Here is a 21,271-nt window from a genome sequence, read left to right on the forward strand (position 1 = left end):
TGTATTAAAATTACTCACTTGATCAGATTTCATGTAGCTGTTGTTGGTAACATTATGCTATGATGTTGAAGTTGATACTTGCAATGAAGCGGCTATTGTCGAATACGCTCATTGTTACGTGCTTTGTACGTCGAATGCCTTATTGAAAATCCACTATCTTCATTTCGATATTGATTGCAGATGCATGGAAGCATGCCTCGTCCATAAAAATACTTGAGTGTACAATAGGTAAGTAATAGTCTTTTATGTAGACCTATTACAATTGTATTAGGGGCTGCCTGGCCGAAGCGGTAAAGGCGTGCTCGGTTCGCCCGGAATGACGTGGGTTCGAATCCCCGTCAGGAAGTCGTAAAATTTAAAAACGAGATTTCCACTTCCGGAGGTGCATATGGCCCTGTGGTTCACACAGCCTACACCAAAAATGAGTACCAGGTTAATTCCTGGGGGCAAAGGCGGCCGGGCGTAGAGCTAACCACTCTACCCCATCACCTGCCGCGGTTAACAATGGTGGAAGCCTTTACCTTCCACTCCTCCAAGGGCCTTCATGGCCTGTATGGAGGTGACTTTGTCTTTGTTACTACAATTGTATTGACAATATAATTTATTTCTATGGGGTGATTTCCGGTCATTTTTAACATTGCGACCAAACATCATAGCACAAATAGGACTCTCCTGTAGGATATATTTGTACGCATTCTCTGTGACTGGTATTTTTAAACTGCATTTCTGTTATTCTTTTTCTTATAATGAATCATACAAATGCATTTCTTGTTGTTTTAGGGTTTTCAACCAACCCTCAGACTTGGTTGCCTGTCAATCCCAACTACAAAACTCTGAATTTGGAAGCTCAGCTATTGGAACCATGGAGTCACTACCAGGTTTACAAGCATTTGGTAGCGACACGTTCAGCTGATACCATACAGAAGGGAGGACTCTTCGTAAAGGCTCTGTCAGACGCTGTTCTGGCCTTCGTCAGGTAGGAATAGTTGCTACAGGACACTGTTAGACGCTTATAAGATAATACCATAATTCATTGCAAACCCGTTGAGGGTCAGTTTTCTAAATAAAATAGTACAGTATATACAGGATTTTCAAAAATACACAGCATGATTTCAGGGAAGGATTTCTTATACAGTATATAGAGAAGAAAAAAAGGGTATATAAACTTGGGTCCGGAAATGCTCACTTCCTTGGCCTCCACTTTCACCTGATCTGAACCCGCTGGAAATGTTTCTGTTTATAAACGTATTCATTAGTTTATTCAGTATCCTTATATGGGATGTCTTACGATCAATGAAAATTTCTATACACAATAAGAATTTAAAGGAACCTAATATTATTGAGCCTGAAAAGTAGCGTCCGAATAAACAAGCAGTCCATGCAAACTATTAATAACTTTGACAACCAGTAAAGAAGACAACTGCTGCACAGAAAACTAATCTGTAGGTAATGCGGTCAGCATGAGTACATCCCATCCGTGTTGTCTGAATTGCTTCGCCGGGACCGTTACTGTCATATCCGAGTTCCCCTCAGTTGAACTCACAAGCCTGAGTGTACCTCGTTCCAGCCCATAGTCCACAATTAATATCCTTGTACTGGGACCGAACCGAATACAGGATCTCCAAATAAGAAGCAAGCACACTACCACTATACCATGAGACTGGCTCTCCAACGAAAATAACATTAAAATATTCAACACTAGCTAATGTACTTGTCTTCAACATGTCGGCTATGTATTTGGTTAAGGTAAATTGCGAAGGGCAATCTGATTCGCGTTTCGAGCGAAAGTATGAATATTGTAGTCTATCCATAAAAGGGCAGGATCCTTACTCAGTAAACCATTAACCTATAAGTGAGAGACGCTAAGAAGATATGTAATGCGTTACGTGTACGACTGAGCAACTCTTATTCGTTTTGATAGTGGACGGGTATATTTCTATTCGAGAGCCTTATTATAAATTGCATTTTGGGTCTCACCGTCTGGTGCATGTATAAATAAAGAGAATGACTCGTGGCTGACTCGAGAGAAAGCAATTGACCGTGCAAGACACACTCTGATATTCCAAGCTCTATCACAGCGGTAGTAAGCGTTTGGACTTTCGACTTATTTATGCACGTGGTACAGTAGACACTTATGTGGAACTAAAGTCACTACATCGGCAGATATAACTGCTAGGGATTAGGACAGAATATGAGATATAAATACATTTTGTTTTGCTATAATTTTACGTCGCACCGACCCAGAGAGATATTATGGCGATGAACTGGTAGGTCTAGAAAGGAAGGGAACGTGGCCTTAATTAAGATATAGTCGTAACATTATCCTGGTGTGATATGGGAAACCACGGAAAACCATCTTCAAGGCTGCCAACAGTGGAGGTCTATGGTATAAATACAGTTTCACCCCTTCCAGTACCTATTCAAATATCAGCTTCAGTGATATTCCCGTGTAATGTCTTTACACCTAAGCAAGTATCGTTGTGCAAAATGATGCATTAAGGATCCTCATGAACATTATCAGCTCTCCTTATATTAACATAGTTTCACGTGCTGGCAATCCGGGTGCAGAAATTGAAATAAGAAACTCAAATGGGTAACGAATAGCATCGTCGTTGTTCGCGACCGAGTTAATTGACATGTATTTTCTTTCTTCACCCGTAATTCCGCGCCATGATTTTTCCATTTAAGTCTACGACCGGTTGAGATTTTGTACCCAAAATAGATCGTTCAAAAATCCATGTAATTAGAGCACCATTGATTTTGCGAGTGTCTTGGAAAACACTGTCAATTCAGGCATCCTGCGTCTAAACGATGTTGAGCAATGTCGGAGAAATGGTAAGAAAGATGGCATGTCATGCACTCGTTCACTTATGGGCCCGCTTTCGTAGAGAAGAAAGTCTATATTCGAGCATCAGGGCTGCTAACCTTCCTACTGAGATAACAAGGCATGAGGCATAGATGTTCAAAATTTACCACTCATCCTCTTCATAGATGTTGTACGTGACTTTATTTTCGTAATTTTCTGTAAGTAATGGAATTAAATGTATAGATTATTATTACATCGATATAGGCAGCTATGAGCTACGGCTGCACGAACTACCTATCTTTTTCTTTCGGAGACTCACATATTTTTCTTTACGTTGTAGCCGTAGGTTTTTCAATCTCAAGTTTCTCTCCTGTCACCCTTCCACGGAGATGATGCGCGGTTTAGCTTGCTCAGACGTCCATTCTTATTTACGGCCCTGATAAACTCCAGCTTGACCGCCTACTGCCATTTCTTGATGGATCTCTCTCTTGCCACAGGCCGGAGCAAAATGTAGCTTCTACCGAAGTCCCAGTCTTATCCATGGCTGTGACCAGTGTGTCTGAGTGTTATGACAGGTGTCGCCCATGAGGCCAGTCGTCCTTCAACAGCGCTTTCTGGCCCAGTGAGAAAAACAATGACAAACTACATCCCTCCTCATCTTGCCTCATTTTGGCGCTGCTATCGGTTTTTACAGTTTCCCTATAACTGAATAGCCTTTGGTGATGATGTCTGAGGATACAACAAGCCTCTGGGCTGAAGACCTAAAAGTCAAACAGACATACTCCAACTTTCCTCTATTTCTATCCCAATCTGTGTGTTGAAATGACTCATTAGAATTTTAATTAACGGCCATGTATTTGCATCAGATCATATTGTAATCTTTCCTACTTTTAAATACACCACTCAAACTCATTCGTCTACTAATGTCATTCCACGCCATCTCTCGACTGACACCTCGGAACATACCACTTAGTCGAGCATTTCGTCTCCTTCCTCTCAAGTCTTCCCAGCCCAAACTTCGCAACATTTTTGTAACGCTACTCTCTTGTCGGAAATCACGCAGAAAAATCGAGATTCTTTGGATTTTTTCCAGTTCTTGAATCAAGTAATCCTGGTTAGGGTCCCAAACACTGGAACCATACTCTAGTTTGGGTCTGACCAGAGACTTCTTCGACTGCAGGATTCCTTTTGTTATCCTCATTGATTGGATCATGGGTATTATTATTATTATTATTATTATTATTATTATTATTATTATTATTATTATATGCAAATAAGCCCATTAGGAATACGCAAAGTACTTAGAAGCGTGCACTTGCCTTCCTTTGTGTCCATTTTTCTTTCTTTCTTTCTTTCTTTCTTTCTTTCTTTCTTTCTTTCTTTCTTTCTTTCTTTCTTTTACTGTGGGCTTTCTTCCTGTCTTCAGACCAGGTTGTTGCAGTCCTACTCTTTGTATTTCCTCTTGGTCAACTTGCCATTTGTGAACTTTGGAACAAAGGCTACTCTGTTTTGGACATCTGCTGGTGTAACTCTGCCTATTTCAAATCGGTTTTGATTTCGACAGTTCATTTCATTGTGTCTACTTTTGCTTTACTCCCGTCTTCATAGAATTCGACTATCTGTTTGGTAGTCTGTCCGGTTGCATTGTTTTAACATGTCCATAGAGTCTTAGGCTGTGTTTTCTAATGTCACGTTAATATTTGTGTATTCTTTTATTTGTTGTCTGACTGTCAATCAATCAATCAATCAATCAATCAATCAATCAATCAATCAATCAATCAATCAATCAATCAATCACTACTGATCTGCATTTAGGGCAGTCGCCCAGGTGGCAGATTCCCTTTCTGTAGTTTTCTTAGCCTTTCCTTAAATTATTGCAAAAAAATTGGAAATTTATTGAACATCTCCCTTGGCAAGTTATCCCACTCCCCAACTCCCCTTCCTATAAAAGAATATCTTCCTCAACTTTTCCTCTTGAATTCCAACTTTATCTTCATAATGTTTACTTACTTAATTTTAAGGACACCACTCAACCTTACTCGTCTGCTAATGTCATTCCACGCCATCTCTCCACTGACAGCTAGGAACATACCACTTAGTCGAGCATCTCGTCTCATTTCTCCCAGTTCTTCCCAGCCCGAACTTTGCAAAAATTTTGTAACGCTACTCTCTTGTAGGAAATCACCCAGAAACATTCGAACTGTTATTCTTTGGATTCTTTCCAGTTCTTGAATCAAGTAATCCTGGTGAGCGTCCCGTACACAGGAACCATACTCTAGATGGGGTCTTACCATAGACTTACATGCCCTCTCCTTTACATCCTTACTACAACCCCTAAACACACTCATAACCATGTGCAGAGACCTGTACCCTTTATTTACAATCCCATTTATGTGATTACCCCTATGAAGATATTCCCTTATAATAACACCTAGGTACTTACAATCATTCCCATAAGAGACATTCACCCCATCAAGGCAGTAATTAAAACTGAGGGGACTTTTCCTATTTGTGAAACTCACAACCTGGCTTTTAACCCCATTTATCATCATACCATTGCCTGCTGTCCATCTCAAAACATTATCGAGGTCACTTTGCAGTTGCTCACAATCTTGTAACTTATTTATTACTCTATACTGAATAACATCATCCACAAAAATCCTTATCTCTGAATCTACTTCTTTACTCATATCATTTATATATAAGAAAATATAAAGGTCCAATAATACTGCTTTGAGGAAGTCCCCTCCTAATTATTAGAGGGTCAGATAAAGCTTCGCCTACTCTTACTCTATGAGTTCTATTTCCTAAAAATATATCACCCATTCAGTCACTCTTTTGTCTAGTCCAATTCCACTCACTTTTGCCAGTAGTCTCCCATGATCTACCCTACCAAATGCCTTAGATAGGTATATCACGATACAGTCCAAGTGGCCTCCTGAATCCAGGATATCTTGATGGAATCCTACAAGTTGAGCTTCAATAGAATAACCTTTCCTAAACCCAAACTGCCTTCTATCGAACCAGTTATTATAATCGCAAACATGTCTAATAAAATCAGAAAAAATGCTTTCCCAAACCTTACATGCAATGCATGTCGAACTGACTAGCCTGTAATTTTCAGCTTTATGTCTATCACCCTTTCCTTCATACACAGGGGCTATTCTAGCAACTTTCCATTCATTTGGTATAGCTCCTTCATGCAAGCAATAATCAAATAAGTGCTTCAGATATGGTACTATATCCCAACCCATTTCCTTTAGTATATCCCTAGAAATCTTATCAATTCCAGCCGCTTTTCTAGTTTTCAAATTTCGTATCTTATTGTAAATGACACTGTTATCATCGGCAAATTTTAATACTCCTTTAGCATTAGTCACCTCCTCTAACTGGATATTATCCTTATAGCCAACAATATTTACATACTGCTGACAGACTTTTAAAAATCCTCACATACACACTCCCGTTGTCTATTAATGATTCCTGAAATGTCCTTCTTGGAACTTGTTTCTACCTTGAAGTACCTATACATACCCTTAGCTGACTTATTTGCTAGATTCAATTTTCTAGTTAAGTTCATTCAATTTCTCATTACTTCTACAGCCATTTCTAACTTTATTTTTTTCAACCGGCACCTTCTTCTTATTTTATTTACTTCTCTGTTATAATATAGTGTGCCTTTACCATTCGTTACCACTTTTAAAGGTAGTAACTTGTTTTCACACTCCTCCATAATTGCTTTAAATCCATTCCAGAGTCTGTTTTTCTTAATTTACCGTTTTCCAGCGATCATAGTTACTTTTTAAAAACTCCCTCATGCCTGTTTTATCAGCCATATGGTACTGCCTAATAGTCCTACATTTAAGACCTTCCTTTATATCACATTTATTTTCAACTACGACAAAACAGCTTCGTGATCACTAATACCATCTATTAGGCTACTTCGGTTTCTCTATAGAGCTCATCTGGTTTTACGAGCACCACGTCCAGAATATTCTTCCCTCTAGTTGGTTCCATCACTTTTTGAATCAGCTGTCCTTCCCATATTAGGTTATTTGCCATTTGTTGGTCATGCTTTCTGTCGTCCACATTACCTTCCCGACTACATTTTGTAAATTGAGATCACCCGCTACAATTACATTCCTTTCTTCCATACCGTTTCCCACATAGCTGATTATCTTATCAAATAATTATGAACCAGTGTCAGCGCTAACCATTCCCGGTATGTACACTCCAAAGACATCAAGTTCCTATTATCTTTAGACATGAGCCTTGCGCCTAGAATTTCATGTTTGTTATTGTCCCTCGGTGAGTTTTGGGCCTAGAAGTTTTCTTATGATTTTGAGTTCGTTTCTCTAATTGTTTTCAATGTCTGCTTTCCTGTTCAAAATTAGCGTCTCTGATCTATAAAGACTCTTTAGTTTTGTATGCTTGAAGATTGTTTTTTGTTATATATATTTTGGATTAGTCGTTACGCAGGCTCCATCTTTTTCCATCTAATTTCATTGGCTTTTGTTTCGAGTCCATTTTCCTGAATTGTTTCATCCAGGTACTAACATTGTGACACTCGTTTAATTTTGTTATATTTTGTCTCTATGAATTTTAGTGTTTGTTTGTTCCAGATCATGTATTCTGTCCATTCAAAAGATATCTAAAGGTAACATTTCCCGCAATTTCTTTCAGCAGTTCAATTATTATTATTATTATTATTATTATTATTATTATTATTATTATTATTATTATTGAGATGAAAGCAACGGTAAACTACCTCAGTCCTCACTTCCCTACTACGCCCCTTCAGTGACGCCTAGGCCATCTATGACAGCTGATGGCAGAGCTGTTGAGGATCCAACCAGCCTTAGGGCTGAGGACTCAACAAACAATATTATTGAGAAGGAAGCAGGTATCAGTAATTTTGCATGTTACCTCTTCAGCTCCAAGGTAATAATTGTAAAATGAGGAAGGCAGTACATTGTTGTTTTTTCTCACTTACAAATTCTATACGGGTGTGCATGAACTGCTGAAGAGAAATTCAAATAATTAACATGTGACTGTCACTTAGTTTTTATTCTTCGACCATTTCCTTCATGTTCTCATTATGTAGTGCACTTAAGGCAGTATTTAATTACCATATTTATCCATATTATTTATTTTACAGAGAGCTAGAGGGCAGTGATACGTACGTCGTAGTCATGAACCTGGGAAAAGAACGGAAAATCGCAGACTTAACTGTTTTTGATTCCCTTTATCAGAGCCTTACTGTGCATATTCCCAGCTCAAACTCAGGCTTCCATCAAGGGTAAGTGAAATTCACTAATTTAACTTTCTTCAATTATCATCTTCACTCTAGTAAATGCATTCTCGAAATACAAACGTTCATATTAAAATTGTCCCACTCGTTGGCTGAATGGTCAGAGGGTCCCGGGTTCGATTCCCGGCCGGGTCGGGGATTTTAACCTTAATTGGTTAATTCCAGTGGCCCTGGGACTGGGTGTTTGTGCTGTCCCCAACATCCCTACAACGCACACGCCACACAAAACACTATCCTCCACCACAATAACACGCAATTACCTACAAATGGCAGATGCCACCCACCCTTATCGGAGGGTCTGCCTTACAAGGGCTACACTCGGCTAGAAATAGCCACACGAAATTAAAAACGTATTAAAATAATCATTGTTCAATATTTGGTATGAAACTAGAGAAAATTTAAAATTTTTGAATGTGAAAAGAAACTTCAATATATCTCTCTTATTTCGAAGCCTCACTTGCAATTGTACCTGTCCAAAGCTTCAGTACATAAACAAGTTACCGTGGTTCATAAGTATGATATTAAAATGGAACACCTCCGATGAGCTTCGAACTCGGCCCGGTTGTCGAAGTCTCACCCTCCCCTACTAGAATGATTCGCTAGCTGAGTCGGTATCGCATTTTCGGGTCTGACTGGTGCGTTCGATGGGGCTATAATTTTCTAATAATCTCCATGGTAGGGGAATATTAATTATGAGAGGAACACTATTTCTTTACTAATGAGAAGAGAAACAATATCTTTTGTAACAATTTTACTATACTAGTGAAACACATATTATTCACATGGATATGCCATACAAACACTTTACATATGGTACTGAAGGTGATCTTGACGTTTAAATCTTCGGTAGTCTTTCTCTACACTTCATTATACGTTCAATTATTCAAACTTAAGAGGCGTTCCCTCTTGAACTATTTACACTATCTCAGACTTAGAGAGGCGTTTCCTCTCGAATTATTTCACTCTACACTTATACTGATCACTTTACGCACAAATTTAATCAGTATGGACATACCCTGCTATAATCCTGTTTACTTGCCGAGAATTAATATATTCAAACTATATCAAGTTATGATATAGGCCTGCTAACATCGATGAACTGAAATATACGAAGGTTACTTATGTGTACACTCCCAAGCCTTTGAAAGTCGTACCACAACATTTCCTTAAGTTAATCATTGCTGAATAGACAATGTAATAAACACGATCATTTCATTAGGATTTCAATACACATATCAGGACATTATTTACACAACGTCCCTACCCATGGACAAGCATAGAGCAATTCGAATACCAGACATCATAGACAGAGAATCATAGCACTACCTGTAAGAGATGGACAGAAACAAAAGCAAATAGAAGCTTTCACTGCCTCCTGGAATGAACCCAGGATCTTCTGAGACGGGGTATATCTAACCTGGAACTCCCTACACGGCGTAAATAATTAAGAAATAAATTGGAGGGATCCTTCTTTTAATACACATCGGAATTTATGCGACGTTGACAATGTTTAAATTGATGCACGTAATCGTTGTGCCATTAGGAATGAACCAGCTACTTGTATTCTTTTCCCCTTTCAATGGAACAAACACTTTCCTCCGTTTCTTTTGACGGGCTCGTAAATCTCCAGCTTTGGGCCGCCCACGACCCACTTCCTATAGCGGTCACCGGGTCCTCTCATACAATTGCTTCACGGCAAATAATCTCGCTTCTTTTCTTTCTGGCCGCAATGGCATCACATTAGACATTGGCTCTAAATACGGCCATAACCATCATCTTCGTAGCGCGGTATCCACTTCTCGCATATTAATAACAGATTCCAGGGGAAACTTTGCATTTCTACTTCACAATATACATTAGGGCTACAGCCTGCTTAGTTACCTCGTACTTCCTCTCGGTACCTCGAATACAATGCCATTTAATGATGAACCCCTGCCACACGGGTCCAAATCACCTCACGCATTCACGAGCTAAATAATTTAACAATATATACCCCAATCTCATATCTCCATCCGTTGTTTCACAGCAGACTTAATTACTAGTTAGGAGGACTCCCTAAGAGCTTGTGAAGTGCAAAAGAAATCAATTACTGAGATATCTTTGATGACTCATATTTGCTATAGAAAAGATGATAACTGGAGTCATTTTTACAAAATATTAAGCCCTCTTTATTTGACAGCACTTCACACTTAATTAATCTAAGGTCCTTAGAATTACGTCATGCATTACCGAACCCTTGTAAAAAATGGAAGTAAAATATGGTCGTTCCCAACCATGATGAAGTTATTTCATAAAGGACCCAAAATAACAATGAAATTATTATTATTATTATCCCTCTGAAATGGCATATTGGCGGTCTACGTTACGTCTACATGCAAATTTACTCTATATTTACAATAGGTAACGACCTTCAAATCTACAAATACTTGGAAATGTACTCAGCCTTCAGGATACCACGTTCACAGCATTACAGGAGGGCACACCATGAATTTACTCTGATCTCATGACGTCATCAGCGATGTGAAGTCCTTTGATGACCAACTGGCAAGTCACGAACATGGTGGCTTGATCTCGTGTGACGTTCCAGGCGGTCTCTGCTACACCAGGTGAAATTCCGGCAGACAGCTAGATGTCTCGTTCTCTCTGCTATACAGGCGAAATTCCGGCAGACAGCTAGACGTCTCGTTCACTCCGACGTTCTTGTAGACTCCTTATGTAAATGAGGGGAAGTTGTCTCATGTGAATGCGTTAGTTTATGTTCCACATCACAAATTAAATATATGGATGGATCTGCTCAATGGCACGAGCATTCCAACCCAATGTCGGTAATGTCCCTGAAGCCTGACATTATTCCCTTCTCATCTACCTATCCTTTTTATAGACAGCAGACAGCTACTCTGGGCCCTGAAATTCCACTGGTTCACTTGGAAACGTCACTGGTTAGGCCACTATTGGGTTAGCACTCTCGTGTTTCACGACAATAATTCAGGCGTAGGCCTACTCTATTGCACTTAGTCATACGTAAGTCGAGCTCTCTACTGCGTTAGGGATCGATCTAACGTGGCACTGCCCTCAATCATGTCGACAATGAACCGTTCATTCACTTTCTTTATATTTCTCTTTTTTTTTGCTAAGGGCTTTACGTCGCACCGACACAAACAGGTCTTATGGCGACGATGGGATGGGAAAGGCCTAGGAGTTGGAAGGAAGCGGCCGTGGCCTTAATTAAGGTACAGCCCCAGCATTTGCCTGGTGTGAAAATGGGAAACCACGGAAAACCATCTTCAGGGCTGCCGATAGTGGGATTCGAACCTACTATCTCCCGGATGAAAGCTCACAGCCGCGCGCCTCTACGCGCATGGCCAACTCGCCCGGTATTTCTCATTTATATCGAGTACACACGCTACGCACTTAGTTAAATAGGTGCCTATTTATGTTAATTGAGCCGTCTCAGTTTAGGCGTATATGAGGCTCGATGCACGACCTCTTCTACACACGGACAGCGATCATTACGATTTCGTACCGTTCCTACTATATTAATTAGCGGCACACCGTACGCGCAGACAACTTACTCATATTGTGGTTATTTCCACATATATTCACAAACTTTAATAAATCACTGCATTATACTGCTCAAATTACAGGATGATTTTTTCATAAACGACTCACACACAAATCACGACGAACTAGTAACGAACTGACGTTGAACTGGAAATGAACTGGTAGTGTCTGCTCTTCAGCTCCTTACTATATAGGCGAGATGCTCTGGTACTAACAGTGGGGGGAAAACGCAACCCCTTCTCAAAACGTGCTCCGGTAATACGCAACGTAGAGTGACGACCAGGATATCAAATTGTAGCTCCTGTATTCCTATTTCCACTGAGTGAATATTATTAAAATAGCTTCGTAGATTCTCCAGCAATCTTAAAAGCGTCCTTTTGTCTCTGTTGGTGAATGATGACGAGCACTAGGGAAATCCTTCAGTTCGTTGCCACGCTTGGGACTCAACATCTGTTAGCCGTTAAGACGCGCCCCTGTTAGGCGTAGCTACCGTTCTTTCAATTAAGTAGAGCACTTCTTGGTCTCATAATTATGCGTAAGATTCCCTGATTTGAATGAATGTTTGCACGTGATTATCCGTTGAGTATCTTGCGATTTATAAAGATTATCAAGGGAAAAACAATTGAACTCGACGAGTTGGCAGTGGTGAATGAACGAGGGAAATAGGGTATAATGTTAGTTCTCACGCTGGATATACTCCATGGGCTCGGCTAGTGACCTAGATTCTCTGTCTCGTGATAACGCGTCTCTTTCTGTCTTGCTCGTGGTTGGAGTGAGAAAACTTCACGTACAAGCGCTCTTGTACCGCCTCGCTGCTAATTACCAGCAACTAGAGCTGGGTCGCGTGACTCAGGATACTGCCAATCGTATCCCGGAGCGGGTGGAAAAATTGGGCAGTTTTTATGGTAGAATGACGCGGAAAACGGCATATTTCATCTCCTGGCTATCATGACATACTATAGGTGACGTTGTGAACGGTCACACAATATCAAACTTGACATTCAATAACTAAGCTAATGTGGTAATCACACCCCATATATAAATCATTAAATTATTTTTCTTGTACGAAGTACGGTACGCTGTAATTATTCAAACTATAATTCCTCGTTTATGGAGTACAATAGGCAACTGTAAGGTTTCATTTACGTCTCCTTGTCATTCTTAGCACCACTTGAATCATACAAAATCTCCCCACCCCCAGCATAGCGAAGACGCTACAAGGTACTAAAATCTCGAGTCTGATGATCTGGTGCTTCATGCCGCTGAAATGAGATGGTATTAGCTACACCGATTCCAGATCCACTCTTATAGCGTTTTCAGAATCATTATTTACCAGCAACAATTACATTTACATTACAGACCACTATGTCTTTCATAAAGTTGATGTTGGTGAAATAACCGGTGATGTTAGAGTGATAATGAACATAAGACAATACATGTACATAGATTAGTCATATCCAGTTACCTATAAGGAACTACTACTGGAGCTTCGCACAAAGAAAGCTACAATATGGTACAGATGCGGTGATAAATCGAGATTGAACACGATGAGGATGTGGCTTTAGATATATGTTCACCGGGTTCGCTCTACATGGGCTTCACCGAAAAGTGAGTAAAACGGTAGGATTCCAGCATCCGGGTCTTGGCTGCATGTGCGAAAGATGTGAATAAGCCTGTAAAAGATATCGTGCAATGACCTATATGCTCAGACGAAAAACTTTGATACAACTACCTCAGTGAGGTATCATTCCTTATTTATTTATTTATTTATTTATTTATTTATTTATTTATTTATTTATTTATTTATTTATTTATTTATTTATTTATTTATTTGGCCAGAGGCTGCAATAAAGATTATATTGTTGAGAAGGTACGATGTTTTGGAAAGTAATAAAGTCAGCATGGTTTATATTAGAATGACACTATTTATTACATACGTAAATCACAGATGGATACAGTGAAACAACAGACATGGAGATCATAATCGTAACGTGTCAGAATGGAAAAAGAAACCGTAGTGTGTAGGTGGCGCTACTTGACGGTGGCCCAGCCAGATCATATGAATATACATATAAATATTCCCAACATATATATTTAGCAAGAAAAGCTTTTCCGAAGAAGACATATTTTATCTTCCCTATCAATATACAGTACACACGTGGCTCAAAATTAAAAAGAACTGTATTTCTGTGCTGGTCGTGCCCGCACTAAATGCAAACGCAATTATTAAATTTCCGTCATTTCTATTTATATGTACGTAAGTATGCACACTCATGTTCATAAATAACAGAACACATTGAGAGAATAGAAATAGGAAGTTCATTTCCGCAGGACATGTTCATTAGCATGTTCTGCAGAAACGATTAACATTTCGGGCATCTAGGTTCAGCATGCATCCTGTTGCCTAGTAGGCACTGAGTCCTCCATGGGCACTGATAACTTTTTCTATGCGTGAGGGCATCGACGTGTATAAGGCGCGAATAGCGTCCCGGGGTATAGCCATCCATGCTTCATTCACCCGGTTCCACAATTCATCTTTGGTAGTTGGCATTGGGTCACAGCGCCGCACCCTTTGTTTCACCATATCCCACACATTTCCGATCGGTGACAAGTCCGGTGATCGGGCGGACCAAGACAACAGTGTGACATCCTGTGACAACAAGAAGGTACGTGTTAGTGCAGCAACATGTGGTCGCTCATTGTCCTGCTGAAATATGGCGTCTGGGGTGTCGTGCAGGAAGGGTATTGGCTACGGGTCGCAGGATGTCATTCACGTAGGTCAAACTGGTCACAGTGCCCTAGACACCCACCAGCTGTGATTTGTGGTTGTACCCAATAGCACCCTACACGATAAAGCCTTGAGTTGGCGCTGTATGTCTTGTGCGAATGCAGTCAATGTGATGCCTCTCCCCCTGTCTGCCCATAACCAAAACGCGGCCATCATTTTTCAAACAAATAGAACCTGGATTAGTCCGAAAACACTACATGCTGCCATCCCTGTCCCCAGTGACGTCGTTCCATACACCACTGCAGTCTAGCATTTTTATGCACATAAGTTAAGGATAGTCGAAGGAGTGGACGACGCGCCGATAACCCAGACCGTAATAAACGGCGACGGACTGTCACTCCTAATAGGGGAGGCCTAAGATTCACCGCCATCTAGCACCACGCGTGACGTCACGCAAAGCCGAACATAGCCGACTCCGCTCCGACAAGAAATAATATCTTACTCCAGCACCAGCACCCGATAGAGGCCAGAAGTTGCGCGCAAAATGGGACTCGCATTAATGTCATAATTTACGAAAATACTGACATGTACACTTTCACTATAGTACGCATTTTACAAACGATGAAATGAGATCATCCCCAGTAGTAATAATTATTGAAAATGGTTGAAAATGACTGGAAGTATATTTTAAAATTCGAAGTTTTTTCTTCAGAAATACCTATAAATATAAAGTACGCCTACACAATATTTTGATATTACTGTAAATATCACTTTGTCAGAAACATAATGCTCAACTTCAGCGGGATAGGAATATGCCATACAATAATTGTATTGAGAACTGTTCTGTTAGTTTTGTGTCTTCAGTCAGAATCCTTGGAAAAATCTCTGTAAATAAAGAATATGCAAACGATATGTTTAAAATTATGTAACTTTATTGTTAAAATAAAACGAATAATCGGTTAGATATCAGTTCTCAGTAAATAATAAAATTGTACAAATAAAATTTACACAGTTTTTATTCGTGAATAGCTAGTCATCTCCCTAGAAATTATGTCTTTAATTAATCTCGGTTTCAACCCAAACTTCGTAATTATCTCTATTTCTGTTTATATCTCCATGACAGTGAGAAGGTGGTGGTGATCATTGCTTTAAGAGAAAATACAACTGGGCAACCATCAACGCCTAACAAACTGATCACAGGAAGAGCTCCGACACTTCAACAAATGAAGGAATCGGTCAAAGGAAGACAAGGGTCACAAAGGGCGTGAAAATTAAATACTCCGTAGCATTCGCAGATGTAATACCGCCGGGGTCGGAAATGAACAAGAGTTGATCAAGAGAGGTTGGACAGGACTGATGAAAGTGTGGAGTCTGGCACAACTAAGTGGAAGCAATGCCAGGACTCAGCTAAGGGCCTCGTGGTCGCCAACCCACTCTTCAAAGATGAAAGCTCCAGGGACCCCTTTTAGTCGCCTCTTACGACAGGCAGCGGATACCGTGGATATTATATTCTACAGACCCCAAAATCTCAGAGGACTCCATGAAAGCTGTTACATATTACCAACAATAAGCCCATACAGTACTTCAGTGAAACTTTAATATTAATGATTTCTAGATTGGATACTAATTCTGAATGTGACCGATGACCTAGCTGTTAGGCCCCTTTAAACAACAAAGAAACAAACAAACATTTCTGATTTTTTTTTTAAATAATGTGCATAGCTGTAACAGATGCAATAGCAAACCAATAGTGCCATAGAATTTTCCTATTCTTCTTCCGATTTACCCACATCTTGTGAAGTCGGGTGCCAACTGTGCAACACATGTGGACTGGAGCTGCTTTACGACCGGATGCCCTTCCTAACGCCAAATATATGTGGAGGGATGTATTCAATATTACGAGTACCGAGTTAGTTGGCCATGCGGTTAGGTTCGCGCAGCTGTTAGCTTGCATGCGGCGGATGGTGGGTTTGAAGCCCACCGTCGACAACCCTGAAATTGCGTCAATACGACGTTAAACCACTAGCAAAATAATCCACCCAGTTCCCGAATTAAATTAACTAGACGCTGTTAAAAAGCGACTCGGCCGGGAATCAAACCTATGACGTTCTGATATAGAGGTCTTGACGCTGACCATTAAGCTGCGGAGCTAATAACAGCGTAGAATAATACGTGTTAAATAAACATGTTTATGTGTTATAGCTATGCACATTATTTTTAAAAATTCAGAATTATATATCCAACGTAGAAATCTTTAATATTAAATTTTCACTGAAGTACTGTATAGACTTATTGTTGGTAATATATAACATTTTCACGAAGCCTTCTGAGGTTTTTTACAACTTGCTTTACGTCGCACCGACACAGATAGTCTTATGGCGACGATGGGATAGGAAAGACCTAGGAATGGGAAGTGAGCGGCCGTGGCCTTAATTAAGGTATAGCCTGATATGAAAATGGGAAACTACGGAAAACCATTTTCAGGGGTGCCGACAGTGGGGCTCGAACCCATTATCTCCCGGATGCAAGCTCACAGCTGCGCGCCCGTAACTGCACGGCTAACTCGCCCGGTACCTTCTGAGGTTGCAGGGTCTGTAGAACACAATATCCACGGCATCCCTTCCTTGTAAGAGGCGGCTAAAAGGGGTATCTGGGGCTTTCAGCTTGGGGGCGTGGTTGGCGACCACGAGGCCCGTAGCTGAGTCCTGGCATTGCTTCCACTTATTTGTGCCAGGCTCCACACTTTCATCAGTTCTGTCAAACTTCCCTTAGTCAACTCTTGCTCATTTCACACTAATCACCACCACCTTCTCACTGTCGTGGAGTTATAAACAGAAATAGAGTTAATTACGAGGTTTGGGTTTAAATGGAGATTAACATGGGCGCCCGCAAGGGGGGGGGCAAGGGGGGGCACTTGCCCCCCCCCCCTGGAATTCTAAAGATGTTGATGTTCAATTGTTTAATATCATACCAGATTATTTAATAAACTGAAATTACTGACAGTCATCTAGCATATGTTATAACTGGAAGTTTCTGTAAACAATTTAATGTTGCTGACGTTATATTGGTTTTTATATTCAAGAAAATTGTTAATGTGCCCCCCCCCCCTGGAAAAGATCCTGCGGGCGCCCATGGAGATTAACTAAATACATCATTTCTAGGGAGATAACTAGCTATTCACGAATAAAAACTGTGTATTTTATTGTACAATTTTATTACTTATTGAGATCTGGTATCTAAACGAATCTTCGTTTTACATCAATAATAAAGTTACACTGAATTTTAAACGTATCGTTTGCTGCCATGAAAATATTCTTTTTGAAACAGTGAACAACTATTCTTTATTTACAGAGAGTTTTCCAAGGATTCTAACTGAAGACACAAAACTAACAGAACAGTTCTGAATAAAATTATTTTATGATATATTCTTGTCCCGCTGAAGTTCAGCATTATGTTTTTGACAAAGTGATATTTAATAACAAATTTATTGTGTACTTTGTATTTATATTTCTGAAAAGAAAAAGAACTTCGAATTGTAAAGTATACTTCAAGTTACTTTTAATAATGACTACTGGGGATGATCTCATGTCATCATGCGTACTACTGTGAAAGTGTATATTTTACAATTGTCTTAAATTATTATATTAATGCGAGTCCCAGGGCGCGCGCAGCCGCTGGCCCCTGTCGGGTGCTGCAGTAAGAGCGGAGCGGAGTCGGCTATGTTCGGCTTTGCGTGACGTCACACGTGGTGCTAGATGGCGGTGAATCTTAGGCCTCCCCTCCTAATAGTGTGCGATGTGTTACACTGCTCCACTGTTGTGCCAGAGCCGAGGAGGACGCAGATCTGCCCTGCAATGCCATTCGGATGAGGTTTCGTAAAGAGAGTTGCTACCGAGATCGTTCGGGAGACGTTTTATTGGCTCTGTACATCTGTAAGTATTTTTTAGATATTAACATAATATTTAGTGCGCAAGTGTGTCACTACAAGCCTCTGATAGGGAAGAGGAATGCACGCATATGTGCCAAGAATCTGGGGGAACAACATGAAGCTTGGATAAAAATGTAATCATGAACATGATAAGTTATTGTCCTGTCATTGACGGGTACTACAGCTAGTTATTAATATGTGCATTTTAAAATGTTACTTCCAAAGACGTTTTATGGAGCAAGACGGTATATAAATTGAGAGCATGGGGAATTATTAAAAGAAAACGGAGGAGAATGGAAGCACTTGAAATATGGTTTCACAGAATAATACTGAAGGTGAGATAGATAGATCGTATCTTAAATTAAGTGTTAATGAATCTAGATGGCAAGAGGAGAAAGATCTAGTGAAGTTTGAGCACAAGAAAGGGTGGATTGATGATATTCGTTCTGAGACATTCAGGACGTGTTCAAAATTACTAAACACTTACTTGACGATACATTAAATAATTTACTACTTCATAATGTTTTGATCATTTGAACCTGTGCTAACCTGCACTTCATATTTAAAATAAAGATTCATTGTTAACTTCTGAATATGTGAGAAACTCCTTTGTTCTGTACCGTTTGTAAACAATCATGAGGACTTTGTTAAAATAATAGTTTTTCTCATTACAGGCAGAGTGTAGCAACTTCCAAAATAAATCTTCCTCCAGGAGCAGCTTTGGTGTTGATATCACAACATCAGTAGCAGAAGAAATATTATAAGTTATTTTAATTTTCTGATATGTAGAGACAATACAATAACGAATAACAATATTCAAAACTGTATACAATAACATTTAGCAACATACAGTAATATCTTATGTCAAAGTGAGGGTTCAGTGCATCTCTGAAAGAAACAACTTTCGTCTCTTACGAACCGTTTCTATAGTACAAGTGTTAAACGAGTATTAAAAACTATGAGTTTATTTCTAAACATTCATATTGAAATAAATGTGGTGAAATGTATCACAAAAAGCACGTCATCACTAATGTACTGTATGTATTAATGATATGCGGCAGCCAAGAAAAGTTATTGTATTTTTAAGGATCATTCAGATATTCAACATAGAATTCATCCTCCACACATTGTTTTTTTTTTTTAAATTAGAGATGCTTCCTTTGTTTGCAGTAGTTTCATTCAGTGAACTAAAGAAGGACACCAACAATACCTGGGTGGCTTTTTTGTTCTCTGGCAATGAACTTTCTGATACACGTCCACTTCCTGATCGACAGAAGTCCCCGAATATTAACACGGCCGAAAGGAAGGAGCCTATTATAATAAAATATGATTTGCCTAGTTAGTACAAGAATTTTTATTTATACTTTGTCAATAATGTTTAAATGATCATACTCGCTACAAAATATCCCTAAACACTGCTTGTCAATTTCCTAATACTGTATTATTGAACTATACAAGCTTATTGACTAAAATGCGCACTAGACGGAAGTGAATCAAAGAACAAAAGAAAGCCATAAATAATCGAAAATGATAATTTCAAATCCACACAGATTTGTTCGATAAATGTCCAAACTCTTTGAATTATTTAAGGAACGACTAAGTAAAAAACTGATAGGGAATATGCCACTTGGGTGACTGCCCTACATGCAGATCAGTGATGATTGATTGATTGATTGATTGATTGATTGATTGATTGATTGATTGATTGATTGATTGATTGATTGATTGATTGATTGATTGATTGATTGATTGATTGATTGATTGATTGATTGATTGATTGATTGATTGATTGATTGATTGATTGATTGATTGATTGATTGATTGATTGATTGATTGATTGAGCTGTCATAAGGAGCACCTTGTTTATGTCGCAACTTAGTTGACGTCTGATGGATCACTTTCTGTTCAATATCATGGCTGCGTGTCTTACACACACACACACACACACACACACACACACAGTGCTCCACTTCTTTTATCGTCGTTTATCTCATCCTTCATTCGAGACTGGTAAGTTCCCTCGTGATGCAATGATGACCTCCCCTTATCTTTTAGTCTACGGTACCGTGCTTTCATCCCATAAAAAGCAGCCTAATGAACAGGCCGGTTACCCCACTAACAACAGCATTCTGATGGTTTTGAGTTTGTGACACGTATTATGATGATTATGATTATTATTATTATTATAACCGAGCTCGATAGCTGCAGTCGCTTAACTGCAGCCAGTATCCAGTATTCGGGAGATAGTAGGTACGAACCCCACTGTCGGCAGCCCTGAAAATGTTTTTCCATGGTTTCCCATTTTCACACCAAGCAAATGCTGGGGCTATACCTTAATTAAGGCCACGGTCGCTTCCTTTCCACTCCTAGACCTTCCCTGCCCCATCGTCGCCATAAGACTTATCTGTGTCGGTGCGACGTAAAGCAAGTAGCAAAAAAATTATTTTATTTATTTATTTATTTATTTATTTATTTATTTATTTATTTATTTATTTATCCTACAATGACAGGCTGCCTAAATCTGACGAAGTATGTATCAGAACACTTCAATGTATGTTCAACCATGAAAAGTTTTCTGGAGTTAATCCTTCTTGTATTCAGCACTATACAGGTAATTTCCAATAATTTGGACAGATGGCTAAATCATAGAATAGATTCTTGGGAATGCCTACACTTTTGAAAAACTCAGCCAAGAATGTTGATATGGTTCCTCTTGCTCCGATTAAAAGTCCTACAACCCTTAACAGGAGATGTATGATTCTTTGAAGTAGCTAACGGTTTGTTCATAGATGACTCGCTTCTCCGCGCCTACCTCTGCTGGCTGACTGGAGTCGACTTCACGTTTAATGGTGAGGTCTAGAATATATTTATGGTAAGTCCTTTTCTCGGTCAGTTGCGATTATATATATATTCTCCGGTTGCTTCCACCGTCAGCAA

At 39.5% G+C, this 21,271-nt stretch overlaps 1 protein-coding gene across 1 annotated transcript in view; it reads left to right on the forward strand.

The window, feature by feature from the left end:
• Window positions 1-19,309, forward strand: part of LOC136885191 (maltase A1) — a 96,299-nt gene extending 76,990 nt beyond the window's left edge. The window contains exons 8-10 of the mRNA XM_067157613.2: window positions 781-976; window positions 7,965-8,105; window positions 19,009-19,309. Coding sequence (XP_067013714.2) covers window positions 781-976; window positions 7,965-8,105; window positions 19,009-19,081 — 410 coding nt within the window. The 3' untranslated portion in view covers window positions 19,082-19,309. The remainder of the gene's footprint in view (window positions 1-780; window positions 977-7,964; window positions 8,106-19,008) is intronic.
• The last annotated feature ends 1,962 nt before the right edge of the window (window positions 19,310-21,271 follow it).

The sequence above is a fragment of the Anabrus simplex genome, chromosome 1 (genome assembly GCF_040414725.1).
Source record: "Anabrus simplex isolate iqAnaSimp1 chromosome 1, ASM4041472v1, whole genome shotgun sequence".
In the NCBI taxonomy this organism is placed as follows: Eukaryota; Metazoa; Arthropoda; class Insecta; order Orthoptera; family Tettigoniidae; genus Anabrus; species Anabrus simplex.